Source organism: Acomys minous (genome assembly GCF_964271855.1).
Source record: "Acomys minous genome assembly, chromosome: 2".
Classification (NCBI taxonomy): domain Eukaryota; kingdom Metazoa; phylum Chordata; class Mammalia; order Rodentia; family Muridae; genus Acomys; species Acomys minous.
In genome coordinates, this window is record NC_140484.1 from 94,263,680 (window position 1) to 94,289,903 (window position 26,224).

Consider the following 26,224-nt stretch of genomic DNA (forward strand, 5'->3'; position numbering starts at 1 on the left):
TCATTTTTGATTATCTGAATTTAAAGCAGTTTTAGACATGCAATGGCCTCTTTGTATCCTCAGGAGTGTAGAGTGTATGTTGGCAGGGGCTGTGACAGTTAAACTTCTAAAATGATGATGAAATATCTCCTCTTATAAGCTTCACTAAAAAGATTTCAGTGAATGTGGAAAATCCCTGTGACTGTAGCTGGTCTTTCTACTTTGTGGCTTCTTCTTTATCACCACACCACTACCCCCAACACTGGATAGGAGAGAAACAAGGATAGAAGGGATCAAGGAATTAGGAATATCCCCTAATCTGATTTTTTTCCTTTTATTCTTCCGGTACTTGCAAACCACAACCAACTTCCCTAAATGACCACCACCCACCAACACCACCTGTTGGGGCCCTTGCATTTATATACCCTCTGCAAAGTTCCCAGAATTCCAAAAATACAATCGCGGAAATTTTCTGCAGCCAGCAAAACCTTGCTGCTGCTAGAGCACAAGGGAAGTTGTGGTCAGCTGCTGTGGACAGTCCACAGCAGCCCCCATCCTTACATTTAGGGTTAAGTGAAAGCACATTCTTAATATTTCTGTGTTTTTTAAAAGACACCAAAGTTCCAGAATTCTTAAAAATATCACCACAAATGAAGTTTGATAATTTTCCCCTTTTCTTGTTATCTACCTATTTTGTCCCCCAGTTCTGGGTTTTAAAAATAAAATTTGAAGCTATGCTTTAGTGATTGTTTTAGTAAACCTCAAGTATATTGACCTTTTAAAATTGCATTTCAGGTTACTTTCAGGGGTAAAGAAGCTGTTTATATTTCAGTTGATAGATGGGAAGGTAACAGTGAGAAACAACATTATCGTAACTCATTTGACACATGTAAGTATTTGTGATTATTGTCACTTAAAATTAGGCAGAAATCTTAAATGTTGGTAATACAACTTTAGAACAATTTAAAACATCAAATTAATTTAATAGAGTAAAAACTAAAAAGCAAAATTAAGTTGGGCATCATTACAGGGCTTAGCTAATTCTTAAATATTATTTGTGACATTTAATTTTTATTTCATTTTTACCTTTTGCTACTGTTTTTTAAAAGGTATAAGCCATAATTCTGTAGCAGGTAGAAATCAGTTGTCTGCTGTTTCTTTTGAATGTGAACTAAACTCATTGTGTTACTTTGTTATATACCAAACAATTTTAAACAGTCATGTAAACAGTCTTTTACAGTTAAAGAGAAATTAGTTTGCAAGTCTGTGGAAGGCCAGCTTTAAATGATTATGTGTGCCTTCTGTTGTAGAGCTGTTTACGATCTGTGCTTGAGCAAATAGCAGCATATGGCCAGGTTGTGTTTCGGCTTCAGGAGTTCATTGATGAAGTCATGGGGCACAGCTCTGACAGCCTGTCATCTGGAAATGGCGCCGCACCTAAGAAGCCCCCTGAAGCCCCCTTCAGAACCTACCAGGCTTTCATGTGGGCCCTCTACAAGTACTTCATTAACTTCAAAAAGGAACTGACAGAGATTGAGAAGTGCATCATCAGTAGTGGTAGGTACACTTTTTTGTAATTTATAAGCTACCTAACTCATTTGGGTATTATTAAAGTTATCCATTTATTGATAAATGGTTTTAAATTTACATGGCAAATAAGTAATTCTTATGAATACATTGATTTTTAAAAAGTGATTTTTTCAGGCTAGAAAGATAGCTAGCTCAACAGATAAAGGCACTTGCCACCAGGCCTTCCAACCTCAGTACAGTACGTAGGACCTGAATGGTAGAGGAGAAAGCAGTTCCTTCATGGGCTCCTCTCCCTGCACGTGTGCACTGTGGCACACTCATCTACCTGGTTACTACCCCTCCACCACCCGTACCCACATTCACACACACAGTTACATGTAATAAAAATGTTGCATAATTTTTAAGCTACCTTGAATTTTTATTTTTAAGCCATTAGTCTTTCTTTTAAAAAAAAAAAAGCAGAACAACTTACAGTGATCAGTTTTTTTTTTTTTTTTGCTCCCGCTCCCCTCCCAAGGACAGGCAGCTTAGGCTACGTTTTAGAAGGCACTATGTATGCATATGGGAGCTCCCTCATTTCTTTGTTTTTGGGAGGGTGTTTGTTTGATTGTTTGTTTTTTAAAACAGGGTCTCTCTGTGTAGCCCTGGCTGTCCTAAACTTACTTTGTAGTCCAGGCTAGCCTCGAACTCACAGAGATCTGCCTGCTTCTGCCTCCCAAGTGCTGGGATTAAAGGCGTGCGCCACCACCACCTGGCTCTCCCTCGTTTCTCTTGACAAAAAAACATTTTGTTTATAAGATAGCCCAGTTCTCAATGGTGGACACATGGGTTGTTTCCATTCTACGATTAGCAGTCCAGCTGCAATGATTACCACTTACATGTTACAGTAAGTACACATATGTAGAATGAAATTGATAGGTTAAAGAGTGTATATGATAACATATGTGACTTTTGCTAGATTTTCCTGTATTTCTCTAAAATAAAAAATAGGTAAGTTTATGCTCTTGTCAGCAGAGTCTTGTTACATGTTACTAAACTTTTGTTCTTTACCAATATGAGAGATATAAAAAGGTCAGCCGGTGTGTGGGTTTGTTTCTGTTTTTGTTTTCTTCTTTAACTAAGGACAGAGTAACACAAAGATCTCTCATGTTTTCTTGTTTCTCTGAGTGGTGAAGTTACAGAATCAGCTAGGAAACTGATGGTGCAATGTAGGAACCAGGCCCGACTGGGCTGCCTGCCTGCCTGTCTTCCTGTTTCATGTCCTGTTTCTAGCAGCTTCCATGTCTGTGTTTATCTTGGTTAGCTAGTCATGTTTACTGCTCTGAGAATGCACCCCTCCCTTCCTCGAGACTTTTCCTCTTGTGTGCAATCACCTCTTGAGGAATTTCACCTGGGAGGAGGATTCCTGTTTGGCTGCCTATAAAAAGGCTCTTTGGAACTCTGAAAGGGAGGAGAATAATAAACCACTGCCGCAGCTGCTGCTCTCTTAGCATGAAGGACCCGCTGTGTGTGTGTGTGTGTGTGTGTGTGTGTGTGTGTGTGTGTGTGTGTGTGTGTGTGTGTGTGTGTATGAGTTAAATCCACAGTCCCTCGCCCTCGACCCCTGGCACGGGCACCACAGTGCAACAACACCTTAGCCAGGCTGCACATCCAGTAGTATGTTGAGGCATACAGTATCTTTGTGATGTGCTATTTTGCCACTTGTATAGAACTATACACCTACTTTGATGTTGTGCCGCTACCATCGAGGAACTTGGTTGAGCCACCCCTTTGTAGCTCCCTGCCCCTCACTGAACTAGTAGATTGTGGTGGTGAACTAGTAGTAGTAGGTGTGGGCGTTGCTTTACCTTGTGTAATTTTAGTTCATGCTCTTTTTTAAATGAAGTTGAGTGCCTTTCTGTTACATTAAAAACCACTTGTCTTTCCTATTCTGATGTATGTCAGTTCCCTTACACAACACTTTCGTCTGGGTTATTTTCCCCTTGGCTTATGAGAGTTCCTTCTTGAAGGAAGATATGATATTAAAATCTACCATCCTCATTTGGCTAGCTTTCCCATATGTCAAAGAAATAGCATTATTAGCATAAGTATTATATGTTAGTCACAGATATATTTCCTTGCTATTCATTTTGATTTATTGATACTTAACAGATACAACAATAACACTTGCAATAGTGGTGAACAAGTTGGCACCTCGATTGGCTCAGCTAAAAGTCCTGCACAAAGTGTTCAGTACTGGAGTGGCGGAAGTCCCACCTGATACTCGGAATGTCGTACGGGCATCTCACCTGCTTAACACCCTGTACAAGGCCATTCTTGAATATGACAACGTTGGCGAAGCCTCTGAACAAACTGTATGTTGGACTTCTGTTTGAACTAAAGTGCATGGTGAAAAGATAATGAATAGCCTGTCATAATTTTTTGTTTAATGATGTGTAAGTCATGATTGCTAGACATTTGTTCAAAGTCTCAGTTACTTTCTGAACTCATGTCTGGCTTATTAGTTTTAATTATCAAAAGAACCAAAAGGAATGAAGCAAAAAGAGACAAGAAGTTAAAAATACCTATATAGATATTTCTTTTTTTTTTTTTTTTTTTTTTTTTGGTTTTTCGAGACAGGGTCTCTCTGTGTAGCCTTTATATAGATATTTCTAATAAATCTTTTTTACATACAAGACAGACAGGAATAGTGACACACACCTTTAATCCCTGCATTCAGATGCAGGCAGGTCTCTGAGTTGAAGAACCTGAAGCCTGGTCTACATGGCAAGTTACAGGTCATCAAGGGCTACATGAGACACCTTTCTAAAAAGAAAGAGGTCTCAAGCCTGTGACATGGAGTGTCTAAAGTAGTCACATCGTATACCAGACTTCTAGGAGCTAGGGTGGAGAGTTTCAGCATAAATGTACTCAATGCTACTGAACTTCTATATTACAATGGCTAAGATGGTGGTAAGCATGTGCAGTCAGGAGGCCGAGGCAAGAGGATTACAAGTTTGAGATGATACTGGGCTACATGGCAATCCCTATCAAAACATAGAGGCCAAGGTAATACATTTTGTGAGACATGCTTTTTCCATAATTTTTTAAATATTTTATGGATGTGAGTGTTCTAGCTGCACGTCAGAAGAAGGCATCATGCCAGTGTAGACGGCTGTGAGCCACCATGTGGGTGCTGGGAATTGAACTCAGGACCTCTGGAAGAGCAGACAGTGCTCTTAACTGCTGAGCCATCTCTCCAGCCCCTCCATAATTTTTTATAATTACAAATCCAGCTAGAGACTGATGGGTAAGTTACTGGTTTGTTCCAACAGTTGGTGCAACTGTTGTCTTCTTGCCATTTTAATATCAAAGTTTAGTACATAAAGGAATATGACTTCTTTCATTTATGCAATATTTTTCCTATCAGTAACTAGAGGAGAATAAAATAATTTTCTTGTTTTTTATTTAATTGGGAGTAGGGGTGGAGACACATATGCCACAGCATGCCTGTGGAGGTCCGAAGACTTGAAGGACTTAGTTTTCTCTTCATTGAGGGAAGACAGGGTAGGAGTTAAGGCAGGAACCTGACAGCAGGAACAGAAACAAAACATGGAGGAATGCTGCTTTCTGACTTATTCTTTGTGGCTTCCTCAGCCTGCTTTATTAAACAACCTAAGACTACATGCCTGGGGTGACACCACACCAGAGGGGCTGGCCCCTCCACAGTAATCATTAATTAAGAAAATGCCCCACAGACTTGGCTACAGGCAATCTGATTGAAGCATCTTCCCAACTGAGTTTCCCTCTTCCCAGGTAACCCTAGCCTGTGTCAGGTTAACAGAAGCTAACCAATACAGTTGACCTCTTATCAGTTTGATACACAAATGTGTCACTATTAACCATAACCTTTTCTTTCTTGTTTATCCCTAAGATCTCATGTTATCATCATAATATAAAACAGTATAATGTCAGCCTTAACTGTCCTCAACTTGCCTTGTATACCAGGCTAGCCTGGAACTCACAGCGATCTGCCTGCCTCTGCCTCCTTGGGTGCTGGACTTAAACGTGTGTGCCACCGTGCCCAGCTAAGTTCCGTTTCCTTAAAGCATACATTAAAGCCAGGCAGTAGTGGCGCACGCCTTTAATCCCAGCACTCAGGAGGCAGAGGCAGGCGGATCACTGTAAATTCAAGGCCAGCCTGGTCTTCAAAGTGAGTTCAGGACAGCCAAGGCTACACAGAGAAACCCTGTCTCAAAAAACAAACAAAAAAAAAAAAAGAGAAAGAAAGAAAGAAAAGAAGCCATACATTAAAGTATCTCTAAAATCCAAAATCTAACGGGTGTCCTCCTGTATGATGACAAGAAAGTTATATCTTACTCTAAGAGAGAAGAACCAGGACACAGGCAAAGTCTGAACAAAACAAAATCAAGCTCTTAACAGTAGATCAATGCCCTGCATCTGGGATTCAGTCAGTTTTCCAGGCTCAAAGAGCTTAGGCAGCTTTGCCTCTTTGGTTTTGCCATTTAATGCACATATAGCTCATCTTACAGGTTCAGGTCAGCTTCACTCCTTCACTATTGCTGTGCTTGGCAGTTGTCCCCCTGTCCTGCCATCTCCAATATGCTAGAGTTTCTACAGGCTGCACTTTGACCAATGGCCTCCTGGCCTCTCTTCAGGGACTCTGGCCCTGCTACAAAGTGTCAAGCCTCAGCCTCTCTCTCTGACCCTGTCAAATCCTGGAGTCTCAACTGCAGCTGAGGCTGTACCATCACCAGTGGCCTCTCCTTCCTTCTTGTGATACAAGCCTCGGCTACTCTCCATGCCTTCTTTATGAGAGACTCTTACACATGACTACTTCATCTGCCAGCATGCGATGTGCAGCCTTCACGCGCTCTGGACCACAGCGTCTGTGTTCTTACGCTGAGGAAATAGTCCCTGAATATGTTGACACAATGTTGCTGGTCTCCTCTCAATCACAGTTGATTCTTTAGCCCCAGCTGACTAGAAACTACAAGGAGCAAGTGGGTATTTACATATGTCATGTTAATATCCCCATTAGTCTTGGAGGAAACTTCCCACTGACTCTTCACAAGCTAGGTCTCCATCATCTGCGTTTCTCTTTGCATTCTTATCTGCCATCTCATTAAGTTCTCAGTGGCTTTTTCATGCCAAAGTTCCAAAGTCCTTCCACAGTCTTCCCCAAAACAACATAGTCTGGTCTCTCACTCCAGTAGCCTACTCTGTGGCACCAATTTTTTGTCTTAAATTGCTTTCTCTTGCTGTGATAAACACCATTACATAAGGCAACTTGGAGGAAAGAGTCTATTGGCTTATATATCCATGTTACAGTGTATCATCCAAGGAAGCCAAGAAGAACCTCAAGGCAGGAGCAGAGCAGAGGTAGGATGCTTAGAGGAGTGCTGCCTACCTGTTTGCTCCGTGTGGCTTGCTCAGCTTGTTTTTATACAACATAGGGCCACCTGCCTCAGGATGACACAGCCACCATCAGTGGGCTCCGCCCTTCCATATCAACCATTCATCAAGGAAATACCCCCCAGACCTGCCTGCAAGCCAGTCTGATGGAACCGTTTTCTCAGTTCAGGGTTCCCTTTTCCAGATGACCCTAGAATGTATCAAGTTAACAAAGAGGCAAATCAGTACAGGAGGGTTCTCATATGAACAATACATGTTAAAATTGTCCCGTTTCGATGGCTTTCTAAATAAGAATCTTACCGTTATGTTTTGAGAATTTCAGTTTCTTTGTTTCAGAAAGTAAGAAATACAGTCACTATGTTTTTTCAAGAGTTTCTCTGTGTAGCCTTGGCTGTCCTAGACCCCATAGCGATCTGCCTGCCTCTGCCTCCCAAATCCTCCACCACATCCAGCCCAATACAGTCACTTTTTTTTTTTTTTTTGAGACAGAGTCTCTCTGTGTTAGCCTTGGTTGTCTTGGAATCGCTTTGTAGACCAGGCTGGCCTCGAACTCACAGCAATCCGCCTGCCTCTGCCTCCCGAGTGCTAGCATTACAGGTGTGTGCCACCATGCCCGGCCAGTACAGTCACTTTTAAAAGCATTTTGAACTTTAAAATTTGATCTTAGCCTAGTGAGAGGAACTCTGAAGACTAACCAAGCAAGGTCTCATCCTTAGGTCTCTCTCCTGTTCTCTCTCTGGGTGGAAACAGTGCGACCCTACCTGCAGACTGTAGATGAGTGGATCGTGCATGGACACCTATGGGACGGTGCAAGGGAGTTTATCATACAGAGGTGAGGCTTTGCATTGAGTTCAGGGGATGCTGCTGGCGTTTATCTGATACCACATCAAAACTGAATCCTTAGTAAGTTTCACATGAAACTGAGAGGGTAGGGTGGTAATAGAGGTGTATTGCTACCATAGCACAGGCGTGTTCTGCTACATCTTTACAAAGAGGTGTCAGGTCCCAACCAATTAAACATATCTTTGAGTTTTATGGCAACTCATATCTTTTCATAACAATTAAATTTTTGAATGGTTTTTAAATGTGTGCTGCTTTTCTATGAGATGAACCTACATGACATCAAATGTTACAAACTATTTCTATTGTGAATTATCAGTAAGATATGACAATAGTATAGGACGTGCCTTTGAGGCTTTTGTGGGGGGAACAGGGTGGGTTGTTTGTTTTGTTTTTTGAAACAGGGTTTCTCTGTGTTATCTTGGCTGTCCTGAACTGGCTTTGTAGACCAGACTGGCCTCGACTTCACAGTGATCCTCCTGCCTCTGCCTCCCAAGTGCTGGGATTAAAAGCATGCACCACCATGCCCAGAGTTTATGTCTTAAAATAAGGTACATATTTTCTTCTTAACATAATATTTAATAAATAAAGAAAAATCTCAGTCCATTTGTAAAAATTTCCCATTGGTCAATTGACTTTTCAAACAAATTCATAAGCTGCAATGGAAAACAATTTGTACTATTTCTAAAGGGAACTAAGTAGTCATATTCTGTTTAATTCCAAGTTAGAAAAATGCTAATTTAAACTCTAATTAAATTGGGAGTACTTATTATTATACATTAAACTGAATGAGGTTAGATAAAAATGACTCCATTTTTCCTGAAGATCATTTCACTAGCAGTTGATATTGCTATAGTATAGAATGTCTGAATGACTTACCTAAACTAAAACAAAGTATACTGTTGTTTTTAAGGAACATCAATTAACACTTAAAGTTCTTTTCAATCTCCATAGGAACAAAAACGTTCCAGTAAATCACAGAGACTTCTGGTATGCAACTTACACATTGTACAGTGTATCAGAAAAGACAGAAAATGAAGAAAAAATGAGTGACAATGCCAGTGCCAGTTCTGGGAGTGACCAGGGCGCCCCCAGCAGACAGCACACCATGGTGTCCTTCCTCAAGCCTGTGCTGAAGCAGATCATTATGGCTGGCAAGTCAATGCAGCTGCTGAAGAACCTGAGCTGTGCAGAGGGCTCTGCGTGGCAGGCGGCAGCCAGAGGTAGCCGTTTTGTCTGTGCATGTCTTCTTTGGCCTGGCTTAACTGTTGTCTCCCTCAAACACAAAGTGAGCAAAGCCATTTATGTCAGTGGAAATCATCACCATAGATTTTGCTTATTAGCTTCATTTGGGTTTTTGAGGTGGGGTCTCCTTCGCTGTCCTAAAACTCACTCTATAGACCAAGGTGGTCTTGAACTCAGAGATCCTCTTACCTCTGCTTCCTGTGTATTGGGATTAAAAGTGTGCACCACCATACCCAGACATCACCTTGGGTTGGTTGGTTGGTTGGTTGGTTTTAATAGCATTTTTTCTTTTAAAATTTCACGCATGTATACAATATATTTTTATCATAATCACCTTTGATTCTTTTTTTGTTTAGCTCTTCCCAGGCTTCCCCCAACATGCATCCTTCTAATTTTATCCCTCTTAAATATTATGTTTTTATAATTCATTGAGTCCAATTAACTCTACTCATTGGTACATGGTATGGGCAACCTAACACTGGCCACATCCCCAAGGAAAAGTTACTGTCCCTCAGTAGCCATTAACCTGCAATAGCTCATCTACTCAGAGGATGGCCTCAGAAGCCTTTCCCTCATTCTTAGCCGTCTTGGTTTTGTGCAGATGAGAACAAAATTCAGTCTGTGTATTTGTATTTCAGATGCAGAAAGAAAAAGCTTATATACCCTCTTTCTGGAATCTATACAGTTGCGTCTTCAACATGGAGAAGATTGTACTTCACCCATTCTTACTGATCAGCAGGCAACCAAAGAGAACTTAGTAAAGATGCAGTCCATTGCTGAAAGGCATCTTGAGCTGGATGATATTCATGACCCACTGCTGGCCATCAATTTTGCAAGGTGATAACATAACGTACCATATTTTCAGTGGCTAAGCTAGCAATATCTATATAACACTTCATAATTGCTTCTGTCAGGTAGGTTTTTTCCTGGCTTAAAAACAAAAGCCTTGTCCTTTCTCACAATGGAGTACGAGAAGGTTGTGTTCACCTATATCAGTGGGTAGTTTTGCCCCCTCATTTATGAAAGCATACAGATGTGACCCAGCTGGCATATGCCTAAGAATATTGTAACTTACATAAAGTATGCTTCTGAAAGTCTGGAAAGGCTCTGCACTGTCTCCCTCTGTATTGCATGTGTCTTGGGCTGAGATGCTTTCAGGAACTTAACTCCAGTGGAATAAGCCGTAATTCCCTTATGGTCTGATACTCTCTGATGACCATTCGCGGTGTAGTGCACTAATGGAAGCACTAATTTCAGTGCTGACCCTAAGCAGCAGTGATCCAGAAAGGATGTTCTGGGGGAGAAGTTTCTTTCTGTGATGATTGATCATCTGAAAGTAACGGTGGAAGTGGGACTCTCAGCTCTGGTTTATTAGAATTCTGTCAACAGCTGCTCACAGAATGAAGACTCACTCACATTTTAATATTGAAGGTTGTATTTGGAGCAGAGTGACTTTCATGAGAAGTTTGCTGGTGGTGACATATGTGTGGATAGATCATCAGAATCTGTGACTTGCCAGACTTTTGAATTAACACTAAGATCTTGCCTCTATCCTCACATTGATAAACAGTATCTACATTGCTGTGGAAATCTCATGCAAACCTTAAAGAGAGATTTCAGGTAAAAAAAAAAAAGGTAATTTAGCTTTAGAAGTAATTAGTTATTGTTTGTTAACCAGTGGATTTTTTTTTCCTTTTTCCTTTTTTTTTCTTTGTGTGTATATTGGTCTTTGGTACTGAGAGTTAAGTATAGAACTTTTTGTATAATAATATTTAAAGTCTATTAATTTCAAGAAAACTTTAATTAGAGAATAAATATGTAGTTAAGTTTTTTTAAAAGGTCAATTAACCATCAAAATTTAATTTAAGTATGTTGTAACTTTAATTCATTATGTGAGAGTTTGTGCCAAAAGACATAACAAAAGGAAAAAGAAACCCTCAAAACATAAATTACTTGGTAATAGATAGCTAGTTCTAATGCTGACTTATTCATGCCCATGTGTAAACTCCATAACATTCATAAAATTAAAGTGTCCTAGTTTGCTTCTACTGTTACAATAAAACTCTAACCAAAAGCAGCTTGGGAGGAGAGGATTTATTTGACTTACAGCTTACAGTTCATCATTGAGGGAAGCCAAGGAAGGAGCTGAGAGAGCACAGAGGAAGGAACACTTCTTACTGGCTTGCTTCCTGGGGCTTGCTCTGTTTTCTTTTTCTTTGCTTTTTTTGTTTTGTTTTGATTTTTGTTTTTTGTTTTTCGATACAGGATGTCTCCGTGTAACAGCCTTGGCTATCCTAGAACTCACTTTTTGGCTAGGCTGGCCTCAAACTCACAGAGATTCACCTGCTGCATGCTGGGATTAAAGGCCTATGCCACCATGCCTTTCTTTCTTTCTTTCTTTCTTTCTTTCTTTCTTTTTTTTTTTTTTTTTTTTGAGACAGGGTTTCAGTGTGTAATCTTGGCTGTCCTAGACTTGCTTTGTAGACCAAGCTGGCCTCAAATACAGAGATCTACCTGCCTCTGCCTCCCAAGTGCTAGGATTAAAGGTATGCGCCACCATGCCTAGCTCCTCTTTTTCGATTTTTCTTTTTTTTTTTCTTTTTTTTTTGTGTGTGTGTGACTTGTTTGTTTGTTTTTTTTGAGACAAGGTTTCTCTATATAACAGTCCTGGCTATATTGGACTCATTTTTTGTAGACCAGGCTGGCCTCAAACTCACAGTGATCTGCCTGCCTCTGCCTCCCAAGTGCTGGGATTAAAGGCGTGCACCACCACACCCAGCTAGCTACGCCTCACTTTCTTATACCCCAGGACCACCAGCCCAGACAGAGGTGTCATCATCCACAAGTATGCTGGGGATCCCTTTGCAATTATGAATCAGGAAACACCCCTACAGACTTGCCTATAGGCCAAATTGAGGTTTCCTATTTCAGGATGACCAAAGCGGTGTCAAGTTGATGAAAAACTTACCAGCATATTAGGTTAAATACAGAGGTTAATAAGCAGGATGTTTAATACAGTGGGATAGATACATTTTCCTTAATGCTCAGCAAAAGACTGAAAGGAAATATTCCAAATAGTAACTAACTAAATGTTTGGATAGTAGAATTTTAATTATTTTGTTTGTTCCATTTTTGTGATTTGCCATAAGTTTTGATAGAAATGAATATTCTAATTTCATGAGTGAATGTTTTATGTACACCTGACTGACAAATGCCTGTCTAACCGTGGCATTGTTCAGAATTTTACAGGGCAGGCATACAATGTGTTCTGTTACATGTCTTCTCTCTCTTCAAGGTTGGTGGAGTACTTGCAGGCCATGAGGAATTTTTTCTTGATGGAAGGTGGAGACACTATGTATGACTTCTATACTTCAATTTTTGATAAGATAAGAGAAAAAGAAACCTGGCAAAATGTGTCTTTTCTTAATGTCCAACTCCAAGAAGCAGTAGGACAGCGGTATCCCGAAGACAGTTTACGGTAACATAGACCTGTGCCAAGAAATCATTGTGAATGTTTACTCGCCATTATTAGTTAATTTTTGTCCTTATAGGCAGGCTACCTAATAGAAGCAACTTCAAGGCAGGGTTATTTTGGCTCACAGATTGAAAGGCTTGTGTGTGTCGTGGCAGGGAGGATGCAGTTAAGCAGAGCAGTTGATATCTTGTCAAAAGGAGTATAGTAATGCAGGGGTGGGCCAGGAAACAGCGCCAAGGAAAACAGTCCCAAGGACACCTCAGTGAACTGCTTACTGCAGTTGAGCCCACCTCCTGAGTGTCCAGAACCTCTCCAAATAGCTCTACGTTCTGAGGATTAAGCATTCAAATCTTGTATATGTGGAGAACATTATGTATTCAGCCCACACCACATATGTTATTTTGTCTTCATCCTAACCCTACAAGTTAGAAAATGAAAGCTGAGCGGGGCAGTGGTGGTACACAAATTTGATCCCAGCACTTGGGAGGCAGAGGCGGTCAGGTCTCTGAATTTGAGGCCAGGCTGGTCTACAGAGTGAGTCACAGAACAGCCAGGGCTACACAGAGAAACCCTGTCTCAAAAAAAAAGGGGGGGGGGGGAGAGGAAGAAAATCAAAGCTGATATGGTGGCATATTCCTCTGGTTCCGGATATTTAAGGTCTAAGGCAAGGAGCTCATCTGAGCCTGGGAATTTGAGGCCAGCCTTTTATCTCCAGGCAAAACACACACCAAAAAAAGGCAAGGGATGGCTCATTAGATAATGGTGTTGCCACACAAGAATGAGAACTGAAGTTTGGGTCCCCAGCAGCCACATACAAAAGCCATGTGGGCATGATAGTTAAACTGTAGGCCCAGCCCTTGGGAGGTGTCAGGTAGTCGGACAGGGTCTTTGGAGCAGGCTGGCTATCAAGCATCAGGTTCAGTGAGAGCCCTGCCTCAGTGAGTGAAGTGAAAAGTGATTAACCTGTAACCTAAACACACACAGAGACACAAATAGACAAACACACTGCACACTCCACACACATATATGTACCTCCACCCCAAAAAAACAGAAGGGGAGGGGGATAAGGGGCATCAAAAACAACTGCCACTCGTTTCTAAAAGCAAGTTTGTTTTTTGAGGTATATGCTGGAAAATATAAGTTCATTAGCATATTTATATTGCATGGCGGGGCGGTGGTTATATGGTATTAATAATGCCAGGGCCTCATTCACAGTGCACAAGTGTTGTACCACTGAGGGACACACCCTGCCCATGGACCCTTTTGTAAGGACATTTTTTATGTGATTGTTGTATTATCACAAACTAAAACTGAAACTTCTTCATTTAGTTTATCTATATCTTTTGAAAATGTTGATACAAGCAAGAAGAAACTACCAGTTCATATCTTAGATGGTCTAACCCTGAGCTACAAGGTAAGCACTAATCATTTTTATTATAAAAAGGTTTTTAATTAAAATTAAGGTATATAAGTAACTTGTGTTTTTGTTTTCATAGGTCCCATGGCCTGTGGACATTGTTATAAGTGTAGAATGTCAAAAAATTTATAATCAAGTGTTTCTTCTCCTATTGCAAATAAAATGGGCAAAATACAGCCTGGATGTTCTGCTGTTTGGTGGTAAGACTTATTTCAATAAATTAACTACTTTGTTTTGGTCCTGAAAATTTTTTTAAGGTTTTCTTTATTTTGTATATGCAAAGAAAAACAAAATTGGCACAGTTGTATGGCAGCATATTTACCAGTCCCCAGCTATAGGAATTAAGTTTGGGGCTGGAGGCATAGCTCAGCAGTGAGGAGTGCCTGCTGCTCTTCTACAGGGCCCATTTTGGCCAGCTTACATCTACTCCTGATACTAGATCCAAGGTATCAGAACACGCTCTGGGGTCTGCAGTGCACAGTGCACACACAAACACATATGACACCCAGTCACACATAGATAAAAATAGTGAAGTATCAGGAACCCATAGGATGGATCTTAAATGTAATTACTTGGAAGGAATTGACTCTAAATATTCTTGCAACATGCAAAAAGTCTAGTCAGGGTCTTCCAGAGATTTTAATCTGAACCTTGATAAGTATTATTTATCCATATCCCTGTGTCTTCCCAATGCTGAGATTAACAAATTTGTGTCTTTATGACTGGTTTTCAGTACTGAGAAATGAACCCAGAGCCTCAAATATGAGAGGCAAAGCCGGGCAGTGGTGGCACACACCTTTAATCCCAACACTTGGAAGGCAGAGAGGCAGGCAGATCACTGTGATTTCGAGTCCAGCCTCGTCTACAAAGTGAGTCCAGGATAGTCAAGACTATACAGAGAAACCCTGTCTCAAAAAAAAAAAAAATATGCACGACAAGTACTATACCAGCTGAGCTCCAGCTCCAGCCTCATGAAGCTTGGTATTTCATCTTCCTAAGGCACAAATATGCCCTTGTTAGGTTCCCAGCCCTGCTGATGCAGCATCCCTCATTTCATGGAAGGGAACCGGTGGCTTTCAATTAATTCCCTTTCTGCCCGTTTTGTCTTTTCAATTTTATAGAGCTGGCTAATGCCGCTGAAAGATCCCATGCAAAGGAAGACATTCTACGTGAACAAGACACACCCTCCCAGTTTGGACCACCGAAAGAATCACTGAGACAGCAGATTCACCGAATGTTTCTCTTAAGAGTGAAGCTCATGCACTTTGTGAATAGTTTACACAACTACATCATGACTAGGGTTGGTGTTTGTCTATCTGTCTCCCCGGTTCTTTTGTCTCATGTAGGTGATAATTCAAAAAGAACACCCATCATGTATTTATAACTACAAAAGAGCCACTGAACACTCAGAGATTATGAAAAAAAAAGAAAAGTAAACATAATTTCATTATTCAATAATATGTCTGTGAGAAGTAATATATATATATTAATATTTATTTATTACTGTGTATACAGTGCTCTACCAGGCCAGAAGAGGACATCAGATCACATTATAGATGGTTGTGAGCCACCACCATGTGGTTGCTGGGAATTGAACTCAAGACTTCTTGAGGAGCAGTCATGCCCTTAACCTCTGAGTCATATCTCCAGCCCTGACAATACTTTTTCCTGATAATATATTTTTAATAAATATTTTTATTCTTTGAGAAATCATACAATATATTTTGATCATGTTTACCTCAGTCCCGCCCCTTAACTCCTCCCAGACCCACTTCCCTATTTATTTATTTATTTATTTATTTATTTATTTATTTATTTATTTTGGTTTTCGAGACAGGGTTTCTCTATGTTATCTTGGCTGTCCTGGACTTGCTTTGTAAACCAGGCTGGCCTCTGCCTCCCAAGTGCTGGGATTAAAGGTGTGCGCCACCATGCCCGGCTCTTATTTTATTTTAAATAACTCATGAACTCCATTTTGTGTCCATATACTCCTGAGTGGAGGCCCTATCCATGGGAGCATGGTTGACCTACTAACGAAGAGCCATACCCCTAAAGAAAACTGATTGTCTCTCCCCAAAATGCCACCAACTGTCCATAGCTCCTCACTTAACAGTGGGAGCTCATGAACCCCATACCCAAGATTAACTGGTTTGATCTTATGTAGGCACTGACAGCTGCTGTTTGCTTCCTGAGCGCAGTGGTCCCATCATATCCACAAGATACTGTTTTGCTTCATCCTCCATGATCACTTGGCTCTTACAATCTTTCCACTTCATCTTCCATGATGGTCCTTGCCTTGGGGAAGGGCTATAAGATAGATGCCCCATTTGTGTCTGAGCCTGTGGAATGGCCTTTAGAGCTTTTTTAGTAGACCACTAAATTTCATCATTGGTGATAGCTGTCTCTGAAAAATGGCTTCGGTATTTAATAATAACCTAAATCCTAGGTAAGGGTGATATTTAAGAAAGAGGTACAACTGGATTATATCTTTTTTTATTTTTTAAGATGTAATGGGCTAAGGAAACAGCTTAGTAATTAAGGCGCTTATGAGGACTGGTGTGCAGATCTCCAGAACACACAGGACCCAGCAAGGATGGTGGTGACCTGCCCAGGGAGCCAAAGACTGGAAATGCCCAGGGCAGGATAAACCAGCAGATGGAGGGAACCTGGGCTTCTGAAAGAGACCTGCTTCAGTAAATAAAGTGAAAGTCTCCATACATGTGCTCACGCATACTCAATACACACACGTACAGGTGAAAAGAAGTTCTCCAGAAAGCAAGAAAGGTGCATTTTTCAGTCATGCAAAAACCAGTTCCAGAGATGCAGTTATCAGAGAAGAGCTCACATGTCCGGACTGTGGCAGCGCTAGAGGACAGCACTCTCTTCAGCAAAGACCCTTCATGCTGCCCCTTTGGTTTACCTCTAGGCAAGATGGTCTAACTCATCTTGTTGGGATGCAGTGACTTAAAAGCCAGTGTGAGAATGTGGCTGGGTTGCTCTGCATGCCTGATTGCAGTACCACTAGCCTTCACAGAGCCAGCATAAAGCACTTAACTGTGAAAAGGAATAAATAGGAGCTTAATTTTTACTTAGTTTTTTGTTTTCTATTTGAAGTAAAGTTGAGTTCTTCTTAGAGAAAGATCAATACTGTACTGTCTGAACTTACAAAAATTCATTGAAAATGTTTGTATTATAAAGATGATGCGTAGGAGCAGGATGTGGTGGTGCCCACCTGTAATCCCAGCACTCAGGGAGGCAGAGTCAGATTCCTAAGTTTGAGGCCAACCTGATCAAAAGTGAGTCCAGGACAGCCAGGCTACACAGAGAAACCCTGTCTCAAAAAAAAAAAACAAAAGTAAATAAATAAATTAGAAATTATGCTTAGCTTAACAACAAATGTCATAACATTTTTACATTTTTCAGTGCTTTTGTTTGATTGGTTGGTTATTGAACTTCTCCCTTCCCATTTGGAAGTCTGTTCTAAGAGTAGGGATTCATTTAATGTCCAACTGGCTATCCCAGGGTCTGGCACTACCATTGTCTAAAGGCGCAAAAGAAAAAGCTTTTAAAGAAGGCTATCAGGGGTTGTCCATATATTATAGCTCGAGGGTAGAGTATTTGTTCACTGTGTATGAAACTTAGGGTTCTATCCCCAGCACTGAGTGAGTGAGAGAAAGAAAAGGCATACTGGGGAGACAGCTCCGCTGGTAAAGTGCTTACCCCAAAGGCATTAACGACTTGAGTTTGCACCCCAGCACCCACGTGAAAATCCATATGTGGTTGCACACACCTAGGGAGGAGGCAGAGACAAGAGACTCCTAGAGCTTGCTGCCTGTGCAGCCTGGACAAACAGTGCTAATTAAGCTTCTTGTCTTCTCATTCAAGATTCTTCACAGTACAGGGCTGGAATTTCAGCATCAAGTTGAGGAAGCCAAAGATTTAGATCAGTTGATTAAAATTCACTACAGGTATTTGTCAACCATCCATGATCGATGTCTGCTGAGAGAAAAGGTATGTAGAATACCATCGTGTATAACCAGTGGGTGGAAAGGAATCTAGGCAAGTGAGAATGTCTGTCTGTTGTGGAGCTGAGAATCTTAAAACTATGGCCCTCCGTGTGTGGTGGCGCACGCCTTTAATCCTACACTTGGGAGGCAGAGGCAGGCAGAGCTCTGTGAGTTCAAGGCCAGCTTAGTTTACAAAGAGAGTTCCAGATAGCCAAGGGTACACAGAAACCCCGTCTCGAAAAAACAAAAAACCTATTGTCCTGCACAATCTTCTCTTAGAAAAGAACAGGTTTAATGGGGTTACACATGTGTGCCCACCTACCAGGAGTTAAATTTTTAAAAAGTGTATCTACAGAAGTGAAAACTGAAGTGTGCAGTTAGGCAATGAAAGTGCACCGCCAATTTGTTATGAATATGTGGAGCTGAGTAGTTTCACTCCTGTTGACCTTCTGTCCGAGGTTCACTGATGAGTCTAGATGGCAAGAAAGAAAGCTTGCCATCCTGGAGTGCAGATTTACATTCCACCTTCCTTACACATAAAGACAGTCATTATAATGGCTTACATTTTCTGTGACTTAAGTTAGGTAGAAGTATTGGTGTCATTGTTAATAGTTACAAAGCCCATATTTTGTCTCAAACATTGATGTTTAGGTCAGCTTTGTGAAAGAAGCCATCATGAAAGTGTTGAACCTGGCGCTCATGTTTGCAGAAGGCTGGCAGGCAGGCCTAGGAGCTTGGCAGTAAGTATGTGTGATGTGATAACCCGTACTGTAACCATTTCAGCTTTCCTTCCAAGTAGCTTCCTTTGAAGAGTCTTTCCACGCCCAGTCTCGATAATGGTTCACGCACCACTGTAACTAAGAATTTACACTTTTAACTTGAAGAATGGGAGTGTACTTTATTGGCTTGCCTACCATGCCTAAGACCTGAAGTTCAGTTCTATGCACTACCATAAATAGAATCTGTCTAGTTAAACTAAATAGCATCAGGAAAGTCAGTTTTCTTATAAGGCACAAAACAGGTTTTTTTTTTTAAATCTGACATCTTTTAATTAAAATAAGGAACATCCCCAGATTATGTACAAGGCTCAATTTCTTATTATAGATACCTTCAAGCATGGAGAAGTGTATAGGACAGCATAACAAACCCGCGTGACTCACCTCAGCAGTTTCTGAAGATGAATAGGTCTGGGTCATGAGCCCCACCACCTCACAGTTGCTGAAACAATTTAAATTATGAACATTAAGCTGGGATACCCTGTAAATTTCTGTGTTTGTAAGCTCTAAAAGAATGTATATTTTATTTCCATTATGATTTTCACTTGTATCATAAAGACTTAAAAGTCGATAAGCAGCGAAGGGCCCAGGAACTCTGTCTTCCAGTCTACAGGAACATCTCCAGCTTTGTTTTTATGCTGAGCATTGAACGTGGGGCCTTGCATATGCTATGAAAATGTTTTACTACTAAGCTGCACTACCAGCCTAGCTATCTTCTTATGTCAACTTGAATATACGGTTCAGTGTTTAGCCTGTCTCCTTTATGAATTATATGCAGTGATAGTTTACTTTGCTGAAGTAAAAGTTCATGCCTTGTGGATTGGAGGTTTTGTTTGTGTGCTTGCTCCTGTATGAGGAGTATATTCATACAAATACATAAAGATACAAGTACCTTAGTCTGTACATAGAGGCCAGAAGAGAGTGTCTGGATATCTTCCTCTGTCGTTCTCCACCAATTCCTTTGAGGCGGAGTCTCTCCCTGAACCTGGGACTCACATTCCCTCAGCCAGACTGGAAGCCAGTAAGCTCCAGCAGGCCTTTAGTCCTCACCCTCCTCAAAGCTGTGGTTGCAGGCATGTGAGAGGTTATTACATAGGTGTTGGAATCCAAATTCTGAGCCTCAAGGTTGCACAGCAATCACTCTTAACAGCTGAGCTACCTCTCCAACCCTTGACTGGGTTTTATAACAAAATCTGTATTTAGTCCATGTTAGTAAAGAGGGAAGCGTTCACTTCTGTGTTGCTGTCTTTCAAAGGCTTAACCTGTAGCTTTGTGATAGTAAGGATGCTCACAATTGTGGGTGTGAAAAGATTCTCCTTGGGCTGGTGAGATGATTCAACACAGAAAGGCCACACGAGCCTGACAACCTGAACTGAAGCTTCGAAAGCTACATAAAGGTGGAGACAGAGCCCTCATTGCAGAAAGCTACCGCCTGAGATCATCACGCATGTAGTGGTGCACACATAACCAACACATTACTCACAGACATGCACAATAATAGTAAATACAAGAAAAAAGACAGACACTAGGAATGTAGCTCAGTGGTGAAACACCTGCCTAGGACAGCGTATGTCCTGAGTTCTGTTCCCCACAACACAAAACAGAAGCTTTCCTGACTTGATATATCCTATCAAAGTATACAAAACTACTTTCTCTGTAACACTGAGCCAGAAGAGAGAAGCACTACTCCAGATGCTTTACTAAGTTTAAACTATTCCATTTGTATGACAAATATCAAAAAAGCAAGGGTGAGGACTTAAGCACTTTAGAGCTGGTATGGAGACATAAATTTTGACCTACTTAAAAAGTGGAGGCTGGAAGATCGTGAGTTAAAGTCTATGCACACCAGTATTTATGAAATGTTTTGCTTTAAAAGGTATCATAATTGCTTCTAAGTAAGTACTATGGAAAAGATGAGAGGAAGTTTGTTGGCTCTAGGTAAATGACTGCTAAAGATGGTTGATGAGCTATGCATGGGACACACACACACACACACACACACACACACACCATATTAGCCCAGAAAATATACCTATGATAGACCAAAGTAATAAATGGACCAGAGTCCATCTTGGTAAACCAGTGAGTAATACACTAGGGTTATTAACATGAGTCCGGATGATAGGTCACTTAGAAGAGCAAGGATAATCAATTTATCAGCCATGTCACCAAAAGGCTCGCCACGATATGGGTGATAACTTATCAAAGCTTCATCCCATCCTGGGACCTCTCTGCAGGACCTGTAGGCATCTTGACAGTCTCTCCTCTGCGCCTCCTGTGAGCAGAGTCTTACCTTCTGTAAAGGTGAAGAGGAAACATCCAGAAGCTTCCTAGTTTCCACTTTCCCACATATGAGTCTTGTACTTCCCTGCAGGGTGGGGCGTGGTGGGTGATTCCAGGGAATGGATCAGCTTGGGGGAAACCCCTGTACAACATGAACATACTGTAACGTGTTCTCCTGCGTATGTTGTGGGTCTCTGTGAGTTTGAGGCCAGTTTGGTCTACAAAGCAAGTCCAGAACAGCCAGGGCTACACAGAGAGACACTGTCTTTGAAAAGAAAAATGAAAGATACTTAGAAGTGAAGATATTAAGTGCCTGTCAAACCTAACCAATACAATGAGATGCTGTCTATGACAAATAATGCAAATTAATGTAAAGTACAATGTTTCATAGTTTATAATCATTAGCCTTAGGATTTTAGAAATTAACTCCAATGATAATTTTATAACCTGCCTATTACTAGTTCCTATGAACTTAATATAAATTGAAATTTGCTTTCCTTCTTAGAATGGAGTCTATAGAGAAAATGGAATCCGATTTTAAAAACTGCCACATGTTTCTCGTAACCATTTTAAATAAAGCTGTCTGTAGAGGATCATTTCCCCATTGTGAGTACATCATACCTTGTCACTGCTTTATTGTAACTACATTGTATGTGTCAGTATTTGCTACTAGTCTCAGGGAGGATGAGTTCTTCTCATTTCAAAACTGGAAAGTACTTAGCCATGATTTGAATTGCTTTTGCAGAATTATGATGGGGTGGATAATTGTTATATAGATATCGCTAAAACTGAAGGTCTTGCTTATTTGTGTGCCTTTTATCCAGTGGATTCCTAAAACTGAAATGTAGTGGCTTGGAGAGTTAATTTCTCCCTCTTGACTATCATGTGAATTCTTTGTTACTATTCCTTTCTTTAAAAAATACAGATTTTAGCAACTTCAGAACTTTCAGACTACCTCTCATTACAAAGAAATGTGCATTTTTTTCAGTCCAGAGTATAGGGTGTGAAGGAGATAAGAGATTTCTGAAGTGAATCATTGAGGAGATTTTAGTCTGTGGCAACAGATTAAGTGGTATCTGGCCACTCCCCCCCCTTTTTCATAAAGAATGTGTGTAGTGTTAAGCCAGGCAGTGCACACCTTTAATCCTAGCACTTGGGAGGCAGAGGAAGGCAGATCTCTGTTAATTTGAGGCCAGCCTGGTCTACAGAGTGAGTGCGAGGACAGCCAGGACTACACAGAGAAACTTCGTCTTGAAAAACAAAAACAAAACAAACAAAAAAGGATGTAGTGTGCATTTTCTGACTGCAATATATTTACTAAGCATAACCAGATGTGGGGGAAAAAAATACTGCAGTCTGCCTGTTTAGTAACATTGATGTATTTTTGTCTGTATTTACACAGGGCCAGGCTTATGGAAGCAGATGCCATCCACAGATTAGAATATGACACTGTATTATGAGCTAGCCCAGAGTTTATGCCATATAAACAAATGCTGTGTCCAACAAAAAGCTGGTTTTCATTTTCAAGGTTAAAAAATCTGAGATAAAAATGTCATCAACTGTTTCCATTTATATTAACGAATATCCTCTTCATTATATAATAAAAATATTGATACTTTAAAATATAATACATCTTTAAATACTTTCAAGTCTTGAATTCACTGCAGCCTTATTTAACATATTTAAACATATGTAGACCTAATATTGAACCTTTTTTTTTTTTTCTTCCCACAGTGGAATCTCTTGCACTCTCACTCATGGCTGGCATGGAGCAAAGTTAAATATCTTTAATCCAACAAGTACCTCACACATCATCATCATCATCCGTGTACATTTTGGCTGTTTGCAGCTGAGGACTAAGAATCTTTTTCAGCCAAGCGTGGTGGTGCACACCTTTTGTCCTAGCACTAGGGAGGCAGAGGCAGGCGGATCGATGTGAGTTCGAGTCCAGGATTGCCAGAGCCACACAGAGAAACCCTGTCTTGGGAAAGAAAAAAAAAAGTGGGGCTTCCCGCGCGTGGGCCCAGGCAGTGTTTCTTGCCGCAGCGTGACCACTGAGCTGCAGCGGAGCGGGTGACATCCCGTGGAGCAACCATGAAGCACTGCGAGGTGGAGATTCGGGAAGCAAAGCTGAGGGGGAAGTTGTGCTTCCTGGACAGGGTGGAGCCTCAAGCCACCGTTGCTGAGATCAAGAACCTTTTCACCAAGACGCGCCTGCAGTGGTGTCATGCCCCCTCCGGGGACCTGAAGGCAAAGTCCTTGAGAGAGGAGGATGTCATGCAGAAGCTTCCTGTGGCCACCACGGCCATGCTCTACCTCTGGGACCTGGGGGCCCAGATCAGCTGGGTGACGGTCTTCCTCACTGAGTATGCCGGGCCCTTTATCATCTATCTGCTCTTCTACTTCCGGGTTCCCTTCATTTATGGCCGCAAATAGGACGTCACCTCCAGCCGACACATAGTGATGCACCTCGCCTGCATCTGCCCCCCATTCCACCATATCAAGCGCCTGCCGGAGACACTTTGTGCACTGCCTCTTTCACGGAACCATGCCTCTGCGAAACATCTTCAAAAACTGCACCTACTCCTGGGGCTCTGCTGCGTGGATGGCCTATTACATCAACCACCCTCTGTACACACCCCCTACCTATGGAGTTAAGCTGGTGCTGGCCGTTTTTGCGATCTGCCAGCTTGGCAATTTCTCCATCCTCATGGCTCTTCGGGACCTTCAGCCTTCGAGGTCCAAAGGACGACCCCATACCCACCAAGGACGACCCCATACCCACCAAGGACGACCCCATACCCCACCAAGAACCCCTTCACCTGGCTGTTTTTGTTGGTGTCCTGTCCCAACTACACTTATGAGGTTGGGTCCTGGATTGGCTTTGCCATCATGACGCAGTGTGTCCCAGTGGCCCTCTTCTCCTTGGTGGCCTTCACCCAGATGACTGTCTGGGCCAAGGGCAGGCATCGCAGCTACCTGAAGGAGCTCTGTTACTTCCCACCCCTACGCATGCCCATTATGCCTTTCCTGCTCTGAGCAGCTCCTCATGAGCTCTCTACCCATTGCCCTGCTGTCCCAGTGTGGCCATGGCTCTCCAACAGCAATAATAAAACCTGCTTATCCCCCCCTGCCCCCCAACCCCGCCCAAGAAAGAGAAAAACAAAAAAAGAATCTTTTTTATTTTTAAACCTGTCTATACAAATGAATTGTAGGTATTTTCTCTGGAGATAATTAGCAAGTATGTATATATATATGGTTATATATCTAATTGCAAAATATGTATAGATAAAAATGGACTACTAATATTTCTTTTCTTCTAAAAAATTGACTTATTTTTATCTTATGTATATGAGTATTTTGCCTGCTTGTATATACGTGCACCATGAGCATAGCACCATAGAGGGCATCAGACACCCTGTAAGTTTTACATTCTCTGTCGCCTAAATGTTACCTTAGATCTGACTATCCTTGAAGCATTTGAATTTTTATGTACATAGGAAATTCCAAAAGGAAAATAACAACCAATATCATTGTATAAACTGAACATTACCTACGGCCAGCTGTTATATAATGATGTTTAGCATTCATTATCTAACCAGTAATATCTCAAATAAAACTGTATATAATTCAATTTTCCACGTTATATTTTTATGTGTATTTCTCAGTAGGCGCTGTATAAGACCAGATAGAAAATGTAAGCAGATAAGTACAGTATGCACATAGCAGAACTGAACTTTAGCCAGCTGAGTCAACCTGACATCCTCATCCAGCCATGATAATATAATACACTCACCAGATAGTCTGTATATTCTATGCATGAAATGCACCTAATCTTTTCTTTGGTTTCTTGGGTTTTTTGTTTTGTTTTGTTCTGTTGTGGTTTCTGTTTTGTTTGGCGTTGGTGGTGGTGGTTGGTTGGTTGGTTGGTTGGTTGGTTGGTTGGTTGGTTGGTTGGTTTTTCGAAACAGGGTTTCTCTGTGTAACAGCCCTGGCTGTCCTGGAACTCGCTCTGTTACATCAGGTTAACTTCAAATTCAGAGATCCTCCTGTCTCTGCCTCCAGGGTGCTGGGATTAAAGGTGTGCACCATCAGTTTATTTTTTGCATTCTTGAAACAGTCTCTCTCTTCAGCCAAGGCTTGCCTCAAACTCAGGCTCCTCCTGCTTCTGTGTCCTAAGTGCTATAATTACAGGCATGCACAAATGTACCTAGCATGTGCTTACTGTCCTTCTTAGGGTTACTATTGCTGTGGTGAAACACCATGACCTACAACTTCATCATTGGAGGAAGTCAGGACAGGAACTCAAGCAGGGCAGGAACCTGGAGGCAGGAGCTGATGCAGAGGCCATGGAGAGATGCTGCTTACTGGCTTGGTCATCATGCCTGCTTTCTTACAGAACTCAGGACCACCAGCCCAGGGATGGCACCACCTACAATGGCCTGGATCCATGATCAATCACCGATTAAGAAAATGCCCTATAGTCTCGCCCACAGCCTGATCTTCTGGAATGATTTTCTCAACTAAGGTTCTCTCAGATGATTCTAGCTTGTGTCAAGTTGACATAAAACTTTCCAGCACACTTACTTTTTAGGAACAAATCACATAAAGTATACTTTCTAGTCATAGTGCAAATAAAGTACTAAGTTCAAGATCCCATAAAGCAGTGGTTCTCAACTTTTCCTAATACTGTGACCCTTTAAGATAAGCCAGGCAGTGGTGGTGCATGCCTTTAATCCCAGCACCTGGGAGGCAGAGGCAGGTTGATCTCTGAGTTTGAGGCCAGCCTGGTCTACAAAGTGAGTCCAGAACAGCCAAGGCTACACAGAGAAACCCTGTCTTGAAAAACCAAAAAAAAAAAAAAAAAGAAGAAGAAGAAGAAGAAGAAGAAACTTCATGTGGTAAGTCCCAACCATAGAAATATTTTCCTTGCTGCTGTAATGAATTGTAATGTAAACATCTGTGTTTTCCAATGATCTTAGGCAACCCCAGTGAATGGGGTCATTTGACAGCTGAAGGGACACAACCTGCAGGTTGAGAGCCACAGCCATAGAGAATCAGCTTGAAGATAATGTTGTGGCTGACAGGGAAGTGAAATCTCTTAGACTGAAGGCCACATGGACTGTCCAAGACCAGATGGACTGTGGTCCTGTGGTGAGAGCAGGAGATGCACAGAAAGGCAATGTGTCTGTCCCCACGAAACTTGAAAGTATCAGCTACTCCCGGAGCAGTGGGCTGTCAGGGTTCTGCTGAACTC

The 26,224-nt window shown here is 41.4% G+C and overlaps 1 protein-coding gene and 1 pseudogene across 3 annotated transcripts in view; both read left to right on the forward strand.

Annotated features, from left to right (window-relative positions):
• TUBGCP5 (tubulin gamma complex component 5) overlaps positions 1-22,840 on the forward strand; it is a 35,774-nt gene extending 12,934 nt beyond the window's left edge. For both annotated transcript variants that reach the window (XM_084771350.1, XM_084771351.1), the window contains 15 exons: positions 775-868; positions 1,290-1,536; positions 3,661-3,863; positions 7,641-7,756; positions 8,719-8,987; positions 9,648-9,846; positions 10,441-10,629; positions 12,305-12,487; positions 13,814-13,898; positions 13,981-14,101; positions 15,023-15,201; positions 17,787-17,912; positions 18,560-18,648; positions 21,473-21,573; positions 22,702-22,840. In XM_084771350.1, coding sequence (XP_084627476.1) covers positions 775-868; positions 1,290-1,536; positions 3,661-3,863; positions 7,641-7,756; positions 8,719-8,987; positions 9,648-9,846; positions 10,441-10,629; positions 12,305-12,487; positions 13,814-13,898; positions 13,981-14,101; positions 15,023-15,201; positions 17,787-17,912; positions 18,560-18,648; positions 21,473-21,573; positions 22,702-22,748 — 2,248 coding nt within the window. In that variant the 3' untranslated portion in view covers positions 22,749-22,840. The remainder of the gene's footprint in view (positions 1-774; positions 869-1,289; positions 1,537-3,660; positions 3,864-7,640; positions 7,757-8,718; positions 8,988-9,647; positions 9,847-10,440; positions 10,630-12,304; positions 12,488-13,813; positions 13,899-13,980; positions 14,102-15,022; positions 15,202-17,786; positions 17,913-18,559; positions 18,649-21,472; positions 21,574-22,701) is intronic.
• A 221-nt stretch (positions 22,841-23,061) lies between these two features.
• On the forward strand, positions 23,062-24,601 carry LOC311591617 (very-long-chain enoyl-CoA reductase-like; annotated as a pseudogene). The gene has a single exon. The product of its transcript is annotated as a very-long-chain enoyl-CoA reductase-like (transcript).
• The last annotated feature ends 1,623 nt before the right edge of the window (positions 24,602-26,224 follow it).